Source organism: Perca fluviatilis, chromosome 19 (assembly GCF_010015445.1).
Source record: "Perca fluviatilis chromosome 19, GENO_Pfluv_1.0, whole genome shotgun sequence".
NCBI classification, from domain to species: domain Eukaryota; kingdom Metazoa; phylum Chordata; class Actinopteri; order Perciformes; family Percidae; genus Perca; species Perca fluviatilis.
In genome coordinates this window covers 19,725,964-19,739,680 of record NC_053130.1, presented here as the reverse complement: position 1 = coordinate 19,739,680, position 13,717 = coordinate 19,725,964, and the positions used below count along the sequence as shown (strand labels likewise).

Genomic DNA, 13,717 nt, shown 5'->3' with positions numbered 1-13,717 from the left:
CTACGTGCGATATGTTGCTGATTTTAAATAACACACTGTAGATGATAGATAATCTGAACGGATTTAGTCTCTCTGACTTCTAAACATAACTATCAGTCACACAACAGGTGTTATGTACAGAATAAGCCTTTAAATCAGACAAATAGCAATTAAAATCCCTCCAATTCAAAATCAATAAAAAGTTTATCATGCTGAGTCGATTCTGAACCAATCAGCTGAGAGGCTGGCGTTTCCCAGCATGCCCTGGGTCCGCCTGGGTCTTGCAGTCGGTGAAAAGCCACTGCGCTGGGCCCGGCTTAGCTCAGTTGGTAGAGCAGGCGCACATATATAGAGGTTTACTCCTCAACGCAGCGGCCACGGGTTCCACTCTGACCTGTGGCCCTCTGCTGCATGTCATTCCCCCTCTCTCTCCCCTCGGTGATCGGTTCTGCACAGACCTGGCTCATCTCGAACGAGCCTATTGAGAAGAAGTGTGCTCAGAGTTTTTATTTCCCCGGTTACCGGATGCAGCGTTCAAAGTATGCTGACCAATGGGAATTCAGAGTGTTCTTGAAGGTGTGTGAACTACACACCTGTAGTTCTTAGACTTTCGACTATTTTGGGGACTTTTTCATATTGGAGTGTGAAATCTCCAGGCTGTCAGAATTATGTGTAGGCCCCGATCTCTTTGTCCACACGTGGCCACATGTTTCCTTTATCTCAGACAGCAGTCAGGCTGTGGAGTTGCTAGCTACACTAAAACATTACTCCAGCAACGTGATTGACGTTCAACTAGTCAGAAACACTTTTTTGAATGTGTAATTTTTAATATAATATTTTTTGTAATAATAATAATTGTTGTTTAGTGCCATTTATCATGATAATAATAGAATCTGCAATTAGATAAAGCAAACCTGGAAACCTTGCCAAACTTTTTCTTGATTCTTATGTTCCTGGGATGTAGAGGGAGTCATCATATATATATATATATATATATATATATATATATATATATATATATATAATGTAGAAACAGAAATCACACTCTACCGGCTGTTTGTCTCTGTCATGGTGACACCTGCATCATTTCCCTTTCCATTCTCCCACATAGACAGAGGGACATAGACAGAGGGATATCTGTGTGTCAACTTGGCTACGTTCACACCGTAAGTCTTAATGCTTCATTCGAATTTTTTGCTCAGATCCGATTTTTTTGTTTGGCTGTTCACATTACCTTTTAAAGTGCCCATATTATGAAAAAATCACTTTTTCTGGGATTTGGGGTGTTCTTTTGTGTCTCTGGTGCTTCCACACACATACAAACTTTGACAAAAATCCATCCATGCTGTTTTGAGTGAGATACAGTTTCTGAATGTGTCCTGCCTTCAGTCTCCTAGTGAGCTGTTCAAAATCGGCTCGGACTGTGACGTCACAGTCCGAAATGAGCTGGCTAACCACAACTGTTAGCTCGTTAGCATGCTAACCGTTAGCATTAGCATGCTAACGCTAATGCTAACGCTAGCATGCTACGTCGTTCTCAATAGCAAAGCACTGCTACAACACACACAAGTTCACCATAATCTACAAAAGAACTACTTACATGTGTGCCCTCATTTAGAAGTCTCGTAACTGACCAAAGTTGGAGAAACAGGCTTTCTTTTACTGTCTCTAGAGTTAGCTAGCTGACATGCTCTAAATCTGAGCTCTGCAATCAAAGATAGTACAGAAGAAGAAGAAAAGAGGTCTCACTCTGTAGCTAAAACAGAAACCAGGTGAAAAGACGATCTGCAGCAGTGAGAGAGAGCTGTGCAGTACAACAAAAATATGGTGTTTTTTGAAAATTAAACCATGTAAACCTATTCTGGTACAATCTTAAAATACAGTTATGAACCTGAAAATGAGCATAATATGGGTGCTTTAAAATGTGACCTATATCACATTCAAGTGTGAACTGTTTGCGTTTTTCGAACTGACCTGCATGCGCAAAAGAACAATAACAACGATATCAGACGCAGCACACTGTTGCACTAAAGTTAGGGAGATTATGGAGGAAGTAAGCATTTTCGCTTTTATTTCAAAAGGTTTGTGTAATGGCAGCCGTAACATTAATGAGCAGGTGCTGAGTAGGAGAAGAATGAAGAGAAAGAGAGCCAAATTGGCTATTTTGGCCTTTTGCGGGGTTATGGCTGCAAATTCACTACAGAGGTCTGTGTGGATGCAGAGACGAAGCCAGGAGCGGTGGGACTGCGCTGTGAATAGCTTCACAGAGACGCAGTTTATTCAAAACTTTCGGATGTCGAGGGCAACTTTTGATTATCTCTGTCAGCACCTCTCCTCAAGACTCCTGCTAGCGCATAATTGTGACAAACGTCAAATCTGATCTGGGCAAGATTTGAATGTTCACACTACTTCTGAAGAAGTCTGACCTGGTCACTTGACCCCCAAAATATCTGATTTGGGCCACTTTTGCCTGCAGTCTGAATGTAGCCCTTGTCATGCCTCACCTGTCCACCAGGCGTCCTCAGTGTGTTTTCCGGCCTGGCACACCTGTCCCTCATCTGCTAATCAGTTTGCTGCCTCCCCAGCTGCACCTCTTTACCTTTTTAATCTTTTTTTGCCTGTCTGTTGATGACTGTATGAACACTAAGGCCCCATTTACACGAAGGGAAGACGCAGATATTTTCCTGTGGTTTGGCCTCTCATTTACACGAAAACCCTGTTTTTATCACAGAAAACGATTATTTCTAAAAACTCCGGCCAAAGTGGAGATTTTGGAAAACTTCGTTTGCACGTTTGCATGTAAACTGAGACAAACGGAGGTTTAGGCAGCCGAGAGAGAGAAAGAGGACGTGATTGGTTGCTGTTGTTGCTATTGTCGGGATTCTGATTGGCTAACGTGGGCTTGAGCTTCTCGTTACACTGCCACCTACAGGTCTGGCATGCTCTTGACGGCATTGACGGCATATATACACGGGTACATATATACACTTTTCTGAAAACCGAGAGGTTGAAATGTCCGTTTATGAAAATAGCCGGCCACGTGTAAACGTAGCATAAGACCCTTTTGAATATACCTGTCCTCCTCAATCTTTATGTGATATAAATTTCTGATATAGTTATCAGTATAATTTTTTGTCCCTTTTTTGCCTTTTTGAAGGACACTATTTCTTTCATTTTGTTCCTTGATTTTTCCTCTTGAAGAACCTCACATCCATTTAGCACAAGCATTTGCCGATTAATTTACTGACCATCAAGATGAATTGAACTATATGTCACGTCTGGGTCACGAGATGTCAATTAATTTAAACATTTCTGGGAGCTTTTTTGGAGCCTGCAGAGTTTTCTTCACAGCAATTCACAAAATGCAATTTCTATCGGGAAAAAAAACAGTTTTTTTTCTGTAGTTGTCAGATGAGCAGTAATTATTCTCTAGATGTTATTTCTGTTATTCCTTACGCAAATGAGGAAAAAGTCCCATTTCATTTAGAAATGTCAATGTGTGTGGTACAAGTGTCTTCCTGGTGATGAATGTAGTGATTGCTCAAGTGTCTCCTTGTCTTGGACATAAATGTAACTGTGGGTTGTAGCCTGTGCCTTTGTAAGAGATGCTTATGATGAAAGGAAAAAAAGGTGGAGTTGTGTGTCAAAGCAAAACCTCTTTATTTAAAAAAAAATTATTTTAGAGTAGGAATACTTCATTTGGCTAGTTTTTGTATTATAGATGAATAGCATTTTGTGTGTACAAATCCTTCACTTGCTCTCTTTTTGTCACAGGAAGAAGAATTAAGGAAAAGTGGGGAGGCCAAATACGCCCATCTGAGTAATGATCTTCATGTTTTAATTGAAGTCTTTGCTCCACCTGGAGAGGCCTATTCCCGTATGAGTCATGCCTTGGAGGAGATAAAAAAATTCCTAGTTCCAGTAAGTTTAATACTATTCTATTTTTTCCAGCTAATTTTCATTCCTGTGCGGTATATAAACATATGCTGACTTGATAATTTCTCCACCAGGCTTATTGACAACAAAGAGTTTACAGTATCCAGGATTTGTTAACATAAGAGTAAGATATAAGTGTGAAGCTTCATATGCATTACAACCACTGCCCTACACTGCCCTTACTTATAAATGAAAAACAATGTATTCAGCAATTAAAGTGCAGTATGGGAAAAACTTCAGCAAGACTCCAGCAACTTATAGCCCGGAGAACTTAGCAATAATTAATGTGCATGTTTTGTACTCTTGCTGAGTCTAAGCTGTAAATATTAATCAAGCTTTGCAAATATGACAAGCCTAATAGAGGAATCGTGCTGCATGAGTCTACTTTATGGAGTTCATGCTTCGTCCTATACTGAGCCAATGTATTTACAAGCATGTCTGCTCACTGAGCCAAGAGGATGATGATACTGCATCTGCACCGAGCAGTTCAAAGCCTTCCAAATACAAATTACGTAACACTGTCTGCCAAAAAACAAGTAAAGGAATACAGGGTTATTAATCTGCTCCTGATGTTTCTGTGTGTTCAAATTCACTCAAAATAAATCACTGGACATGTCTCCCATGTCATACAGGTCTTTTGTCTTCAAACAGTTCTTCAAAGGATTGCAAATATTTCATAGGAAGTCAAGTAAAAGCTAAACATATTTGGTTGTGGTCACTGTACAAACTGCAGTAAATATGATGCTTTACTGCCACACAGTCTTTCCAAGAATATACATTGCTGACAGAGTCTCAGCTCTTGCTTTATTGCAATGCCTTGAGAAAAGATGAGGTATTATGTATTCTAAATTAGTGAACATTTTCTAATTAGTGTACTCACAGGATTGGCTGTAATACATTTCTTTTTTAATAGGTGCACACATTCAATAAGCACAGACAGTTTAGGCTTTACAATAGTTTGTGAAAATCAAGAACCATTTCAGGAAGATTTAACTAAGTGACATAAAGGCTGAAAATCCTTACTGTAGATGAGAATGCACATAGAATGTTAGTTAGTGGCAGGTGGGAGTGGACAATGCTATCTCCAATGATGATTGATTATTGTGTAAATGCTGATTCAGCAGCATTCATACTTTGCTATGACTGTTTTCAACATAAATTCTTCAACATAAAGACATACTACAATATGACTTTTGAATTGCTTTTTTCGACATACTATGCTATCATTGTTTTCAACATAAACACTTTTATGGCAAACTGGCTCAGTGGTTAGCACTGCTGCCAACATACAACCAGTAAGTAATCACTGGGGACTCAGGTTCAGTACCTAGCCCAGACTGGCCCTTTACACTTTTTAACGGCTTTGTTCGACAGACAATATTTTGACTTTTTTCGACATGCTACACTTTGACTTTTAACGGCTTTGTTCGACATACAATATTTTGACTTTTTTCACCATACTATACTTCGACTTTTTTCGACATACCATACTATGACTTTTTAATGACTTTTTTCGACATACTATACTATGACTTTGTTATTACTTTTTTCGACATACATACTATGACCTTTTTATCACTTTTTTCTACATACCATGACTTTTATCGATTTACTATACTATGACTTTTTTATCACTTTTTTCAACATACTATACTTCCACTTTTTTCGACATACCATACTATGACTTTTTTCGACAAACTATGTTATGAATCATTTTAACATAAATCTTTTGGTGGTGCAGTGGATAGCAACACTCCAACAGCAAACCAGAACGTAGTCCCTGCGGTCTCTGACCCAGGTTCGATACCATGTCCGGGCTGGCCCTTGTCATGATGTTTTTTTTTTACATACTATGCTATGACTGTTTTCAACATACATTTTTTGGTGGCACAGTGGAGAGCACTACTCCAACAGCAAACCAGCAAGTAGTCACTGCAGACTCTGACCCAGGTTAGATACCCAGTCCGGGCTAACCCTTGTCGTGACACTTGTTCGACATACTATACTTTGACTTTTAAATTACTTTTCTCAACATACTATACTAAAACTTTAAAATATTTTTCTCAACATACCATACTATGACTTTTTTAATGCATTTTCTGCAGGAAATCTAGTAAATCTGCATCTAGTTATAAATGCTAATCCAAACTGAAAGGATGGGTTTTGAATACTAGAAAAACATTAATTTAAGATTAAGTTATATCTTGCTGCTTAATCATTATTTCCTTCCTTTCATTGTCTTTTCATCGTGAGTAGAAATGAAACCCCAGAATATTTAGAGAAGTTAGAAAGGGGGAAAACATCACTTTGTCCCGAAATTCAATAATCAATCAAATAAATTTAAAAAAATAGAAAAACATGAAAGAATTAAGACCATACCAATGATTTTATAGCACATGCCTGCTGCTTCAGGGATCTTGGCAAAGGATTTGCAAATGAACTGCACATAATGTGACACAACAGGCATCTGTCAGTATCCAGTGACAGATGTTTCCTGCCTCTGGTGGAGAGTGGAAAGTGCGTGTTTATCTTGTTTTTATTGCTTCACTGTGTATTAACAAATATGGTTACTGTGTTGTTGTTGTTGTTGTTGTGAGTGCAACTTCAAGTGAATTGCTATTAGGGATGGGTTTGGTTGAAAAAAATCAGCATGAAAATATGAAGGTGTGGTGTTAGAAAGAAGTGAGCTTAACAGACCTCTGTTGTCCAATGCTCATCTCTGCTTGAAGCTCAAGGCTGTATTAGCCGCTACTAGCATTACATACCCGAATCTCCAATCAAACTGTCAGCGGTCGAGTTGCATTCTGGGTAATATATACGCCAGGTCTGAAAAGGAGGAAGAATTCATTTGATTTGTTTTGCTTCAAACTGGAGAGCAATTCTAAATTGGTGGACTACATCAGTTTGTTGTCAGCTCAGCATGTAAAATGTAGAATGCACCAAATACAAGCTGGCTCAGGAGAAAAAATTGACTTTATTTATGAGCCAGTTACAAACATGCATGATCGAGCCAGCTGGTGTACAACACCATTGCTTCTCACTGCTGGCCCAACAGGAAAACTAGTACTTCTCTATTGGCCAATCAACACCTGCTTATGTGCCATTATGCTTCAGAGACCAATCTCAACTCAAAGTGATGCAGCAGGCGGGATCACAGAGACGTGTAGCTGTCTCCAACAATGCCACATGTGTAGTTAAGTGACTTGCGCTGCTGGTTACAGCTGACAATCTATCACAGCATGTGAGCTTAGGTGAGTCACTCATGATAATTTTTTTCCTTCACTTGTACTCCTCTTTCCTCTCATCTATCTTTAAACAAAAACTCAAATGTGCTCTATCTTCTACCAAAGTAAAAATCCATTGTAATGTGGCATCATCCCCATGATGTCTGAAAATAAATAGCCCTGTAATTTATAATACAGGAAGGTAATGCTCAGGGTTATAGTGAGGTGCTGATCACTAGAAGTAGACTTAAAAGTAGGAAAAAAAACATACACACACTGAATCCATGTGCATTTCTTTTTTGTTCAGATGACACTTCGGCCCTCAGGCCTTTTTCAAAATGATAATTGTTGATCTTGCAGAAAGCTGGAAGGCCCGAAACGTCATCTGAATGAAATAGAAATGCATATGTAGCCAGAGTGTGCACACCTTTTTCTACTTTCTAATCCTGCTTCCTTCTGCGCTCCTATCTACAAAACAGGACAAATGTATATACATTATTTTATTCTGATATAAAAAAAACTGTGTGTATCTTCTGATATGAATCACAATTAAAAAAACACATTCACGTGAACAGTGTGACAATTTCCAATTACAATTTACATGCATTATGCTGTGTAATTAATTTAGTCCTGAGCAGAAATAGAACACACAGGCTGCCAAGAAATACAGTTTGTCTGAATGTGAGCTTTATCAGGAGAGCAAGCTTGTCTGAACGGGAGCCCTCAGATCTGCCGTGAAGCAAAATCTAACTACAGAAATGCTGTCAATGCTGTCAGTTCACAGTTATGCACCCTAGAAAAGAAAAGAAATTCAAACAAGAACATTAATCAGTGGAATATTGTAGATACAGACTGAGAGCGACAAGCACTGGAGAAGGATAGGAGCTCCTGCTCTCAGCTGGATAAGCTTGTGGCCTTCATCTCGGGCCAAACTGCATTTTGGCAGACGGAGGGTGGCACAGATGCTTGAACAAGATATGTGGGAGTAATTGGTTTTAGCATGAAGTCAAATGTGAAGTCAAACTAAAATATACAGTACATATTAAAACGTGACTGTTTTGTGTTTGCATTTTATATAATCTATTTGATCCATGTGAGAATGAGCCTGATCACCAACACTGAGGATTGGCCTGATGTTGCAGAGGCACTTATGCAAAGTCTTCTGCATTATTATCTTCAGCAAAGATCCAGACTGCGCAGGTGTTCTTAACAATGCAGGTCCAATTTTGCTGTGGAAATGAGAGAGGTGCAATTTGTGTTGAGTTAACTTTAAAGAACTTGACATTTATTAACAGTGATGGTAACGCGTTACAAAAGTAACGCAATTACAGTAATGTATTCCTTTTTGCTGTAACGCAGTAATATAACGCATTACTAATAAAATGACGGTAATATACCCATTACTATCTCAGTAATGCGAGTTACAACGCATTTTAACGCAACATTTAGTGGCGTTTGTTTTTTAAAGAATTCACCAACACCGCGAAACATTTCTTCACAGAAAAAAGAGTCTGCGAGTGTTATTTCCTGTTGCTGGATTCAATGGTTGAAATGACTGCAGAGACAGATACATTTGTACACTGCATTGAAGCGAGCTGTCCCGTCACTCTTCCCATGGTCAGAGCCAGAACCAGAGACGGTAGATAGAGACATCAGTGACCTGTCAGTGCCGACAGCAATGTGACCAAGCAACTGACAGATAACAACATGTCGGGAATTAATGTTTAGTCTTCCTACACATAATATCATTACATTTTATCAGCGGTGGAAAGTAACTATACCATAGGCTACTTCGATTCAATTGTAAGGTGCTTTTAATTGAGTATTTTTCATTTTCTCCTACTTATTAGGCTACTTCTTACTAGTCCACCACAATTCAGAGTCAAGTAAGCTATTGTACGATTTACTTAACTATTTATTTTATAGCTTTAGGTATTTTGCAGATTCAGATTAATAATAGAAAATAATATGAATAAATTATGATGTATATAGTGGATAAAGATGAGACTTTGTTGATGCCGTGGTGAAATTCACAAGCTACCTGCCAAGTCAAACTTCCGCTTTTATTTTGGTGAAAGTAACTCAAAAGTAACGCAAAAGTAGTGTAAAGCATTACAATTCAGAGACAGTAATATTGTAATATAACTAATTACTCTCAAATGACAGTAACTAGTAATCTATAATGTATTACATTTTGGAAGTAACTTGCCCAACACTGTTTATTAACATAGATTGTGTTCTATAATAGCGCACTATATATACAGTACCAGTCAAAACTTTGGACAGGCTTTCCCATTCAAGTGAATGAGAAAGTGTGTCCAAACTTTTGACTGGTACTGTAAGTATAAACAAATTTTAGTTTTAAATTGGGGTTTACTCATGCTTTGCTGCATTAGGACCTCAAAAGTATGTATTCAGCATCAAACCATGCAACCATGGTAATAAAAACACAATAAAGTGAGACGCAAAAGCACAGATCACCAAATTAGGAATTAAGGTTTAAATCTGACTACACCCAGTTCTTTTGTTAGAAACTAAAAATTAGCAACTCATGCTGAAAAACGTATGGACATACACACAGTACAAAACTTAACAAACATCATATCAAGATGCAGATGATCAAGAACAGCTGCTTCTGTGCCTCTGGATCAACTGGCCTGATGTGCTATGGGAGGACAAGAACATCTTTCAGTAGGTTGTTATGCCAGACAGCTTGGTTTTTCAGACCTTCTTTAGTTGAAAAAGATGGTATTTGCACACAGCACGTGCTGTGCACTGTAGGGATTTACGTTCTCTCTAAGATGTAAAGTCGGATTTTACCATTGATCTTATTGCAAACCACAGCCTAAAAAAATCCACTCAACTCCTTTCCACTGCTTTTAACACACAGATGACATTTATTTTTGTAAATTGAAACAAATTAATTTTCTGAGGGTGCCATTTCTGCAATATGAGTGCATGTTTGTAGAACCATACGTTCCTGCAAATTGACCTGTGTGCCTGCTGTGTAAGGGAACATGATGTAGCACACATTTAACTTCTGTCCATCTAACACTGCAGACACAACACTTTGTGAGAGAAAGCTATTTCTGTTAGAGCTGTTTCTGAAACATCCCATTCACCACATATGAGGGGGGGTTGCAGTCATCTTGATGGATGGAGATGGTAAGAGTTCTTTGCGTCAGCTGATCAATCATGAGATACATATAAGCAGACATTTTGTTAGCTCTTGGAAATAGAAATTGGTTCATTCACATCACTCTGTGCCATAAATCTGAATCTCTGAATATGCTGTAATTACCACTGAATTCTTAGCTCTGTCATCAAAAGAAGCTAATGCATCTCCTGACATACATCATCTGACATCTTCAAATGTTATAATAGTAATCTCATTATAGTGGTATTAATAGTATAGATCAAATAGTCCCTGTAGCTACCTTTAGATAACTATATTAGTTATCCAAAAAAGACTGATTCAAAAGCTGGGATTAATTTTGGATTTTTTTTTCTGTTGGAGAAAATGTATTTACTCATTAAAATCATGTCACTAAATGCTTCAAGTCTCAGAGGAGACCAACATCTCTTTGTAATTAAAGATCCACTGAGATTCTTTATCCAAAAATGCTGAATTCATTTTTATCTGGTATTGTTTGCCAGAAAAATGTCCAAGACTACAGGAGCAGTTCTTTCATAAATGGTCCTGCAGCAAGCAGACGGACTCATATCACTGAGATATAAGATAGCCAAATGCATAGGACAATAAATCAGTCAACGCAGCCAGCAACAGAAACATGTAGCAGGTAGACAAAAACACAAGAGTGATTGGTATCACCAAGCTTCGTTTTCTGACCCCTTAAAGTCTAACTTAAGCTCTGTGAAGGGCATGGTGTGTGTGCACAGGATCATGCATGGTTAGAGTTAATCTCAGTGAGCAAACAGTGACCCGAGAAGCCTCAGCGTGGGGTTTATCTCTGTATACTCATGTTAACGCCTCTGTCAACAGTTAACTTTTACAAGCTCTGGCAGATTTGTTGTGCTTTGGATAAGCTGCCAGCTTTCCAATTAAAATCCCTACCAGTCTCCTTCAAATCATCAGAGTGGTGTAGGCCTTATTAATTCATTAACAAGAGAAGCACATGTGTGCGGTGTGTCAAGTGAAATCTACCATGAGAATTTCTTTTTTCTACTCCTCCTGTGACATGTGGGAGTCAAAATGTGTGCATCATATGGTCCCTGTCTGTATGACACATCCTATTACCTTAAATGGAGAGCTCGGACAATGTGACATCAAATTGAGGAAAATTATGCTGAAGTTTGGTTTTACAAGTTTGTTTTTGTGTTATGAGGTGTGCAAGGTGGACAAATATGCAATTGTTGGACCGTTTGTCCTCAATTCGTTCCAGCTGGGGACCTTTGTTGCATGTCATAATTCATTTAATATTCAAAATATTCAATGCTTACGTGTGACAAAATATTCTGCGGTTGTTATGAAGTGGTACTTTTTGTGTTTTCCTTTATCAGTACCTAAATAATTTGGCATCATTGAACCTCTGCGTAGGAGAATATCTACTGTATCTGCCTATGGTCATAAAGCGACACATTGAACTGTAACACATACATTTCTAAATCGATGGTTGAAGATCCAAACGTGTTCTGGTGTCATCTAGCTCAGGATCTTAAAGATCCCCTTTAGACATGTTTTAAGACATATAAAAGTACTCTGCTTGAAATGAATCTGCTTGAAACAATTTGTGTCTGATATAGTTTCTTCACAAAAAAAGTTCACTACAACTAGGGCTTCGACTCTGACCTGCGGCCCTTTGCTGCATGTCATTCCCCCCCTCTCTCTCCCCTTTCATGTCTTCAGCTGTCCTGTCAACAATAAAGGCTGAAAATGCCCTAAAAAATAAACTTAAAAAAAAAAATATATATATATATACTCCTTCTCCCTCATTAAACTATGCATAATATTAGAATATGCAAATTTTAAAGGGGCCCTGTGGAGTATTCTTGTAAACAAACAAAGTTTCTGTTTACATTCAGTGTTACTCACCAAAATACATTGTGTGTCTCTTTGAGGTTTAAAGAAACATGTTGAGTTTCCTTCCTGATAAAACATTTGGAAAGCCGATTTTTCATAATAGTTAAAAACCTGTATTGTTTACATCTGTGTTTACTGGCTTTTCAGACTTATTTCTCAATATCTTTGTTGTGGTAGTGGGGACCCACACAAAAGCGTTGCTCCATAGCGTTAATAGTGGTCAAGAACTCCACAGAGAACCTTTAACTGTTGGATACAAGATGTTTCTTACTTCACTAAAAATACATTTTCACTATATGGTGCACTGGAGACGAGTTTCCACATCACACTTGTGTAAGTTGCATATTGGACAATGATTGGCTGCCAAACTAGTTGTAATGTCACACGTCTTATTCTCAGATTTAAGGTAACCACAGAGGAGCTTTTCCTCTTCCGACATATTGATAAATTGATGCTGAAAAGACCCACCAACATTATCAAGCTAAAAAAAAGCTGAGAAAATGATGAATTTTTATACCAAGAGTGTGATTGCACATTTGGCTGATAATGAGTCCACAATTTTTACTGTACACACATTTAGACATTTATTGTCAAATTGTCTATTGAGTTTCACAGTGTTTGCCTTTCACACAGAATCATTTAAATCTAATAATAGGCTTTTGTTAAAAATGTGATTACATTTAGTGTCAAAAAGATGCAAATCACAGAGTTGGCAAACACTCTGCTGTAATATCCTCAGGACTTAGTGTGATGGAGGTGGGCTTATAGATAATGGAAATATAGTGTAGCATGAAAAGAAGGTGAAATATCTGTCAACGGTGACACAATCCACCAGAATACTAGATTATACTGTGTGTATGAGCTGTAATCTCACTTGCACAGAGCCTGCACACCCATTAATGGTCTGTCCTTTTCATATTAATGCATTCTACACAAAATGATATCTCATGAATGAATGTGCAGTTCATTTACTGTTGTATAGCAACACCTGAGGCACCTGCAGCTTATCTGCTAGAGCGTGTGCTCCACATACAGAGGCTTGGTCCTCGCCGCAGTGGTCGTGGGTTCGATTCTGCCCTGCGACCCTTTACTCCATATCATTCTCCCTCTCTCTCCCCTTTCAAATCTAAGCTGTCCTGTCAACTAAAGGCCTAAATAAATTATTTAAAGTGGCCATATTATGCTCATTTTCAGGTTCATAATTGTAATTTGAGATTGTATCAGAATAGGTTTACATGGTATAATTTTCAAAAAACACCATATTTTTGTTTTATGCTGCGTTCATAGACATCGGAAAAACATTTTTCCGAGTGAAAACGTCAGCATTCACGTCACTTCCTGTGGGAATCAGAGGTGGGAAACTCGGGCTAGATTTTTCCAACCGAGTTTCCCAGTTGGTGACGTGTTGTTGACAACTGACGTTTAATGTAGGTGACTTTGGTTCACTGAACATATTTCAATGACAATAAACTGTTTATTGTGGACAAACGCCTCTGCAAAGAAACATACACAGACATAATATGTTTCAAATTATTCA

The 13,717-nt window shown here is 38.2% G+C and overlaps 1 protein-coding gene across 5 annotated transcripts in view; it reads left to right on the top strand.

Annotated features, from left to right (window-relative positions):
* khdrbs2 (KH domain containing, RNA binding, signal transduction associated 2) overlaps positions 1–13,717 on the top strand; it is an 85,465-nt gene that overhangs the window by 28,741 nt on the left and 43,007 nt on the right. For all 5 annotated transcript variants that reach the window (XR_005637186.1, XR_005637187.1, XR_005637188.1 and 2 more), the window contains exon 4: positions 3,754–3,900. Coding sequence is in view for 1 of the 5 variants with exons in the window: in XM_039784845.1 (XP_039640779.1) it covers positions 3,754–3,900 (147 nt within the window). In the remaining 4 variants the exon portion in view is untranslated. The remainder of the gene's footprint in view (positions 1–3,753; positions 3,901–13,717) is intronic.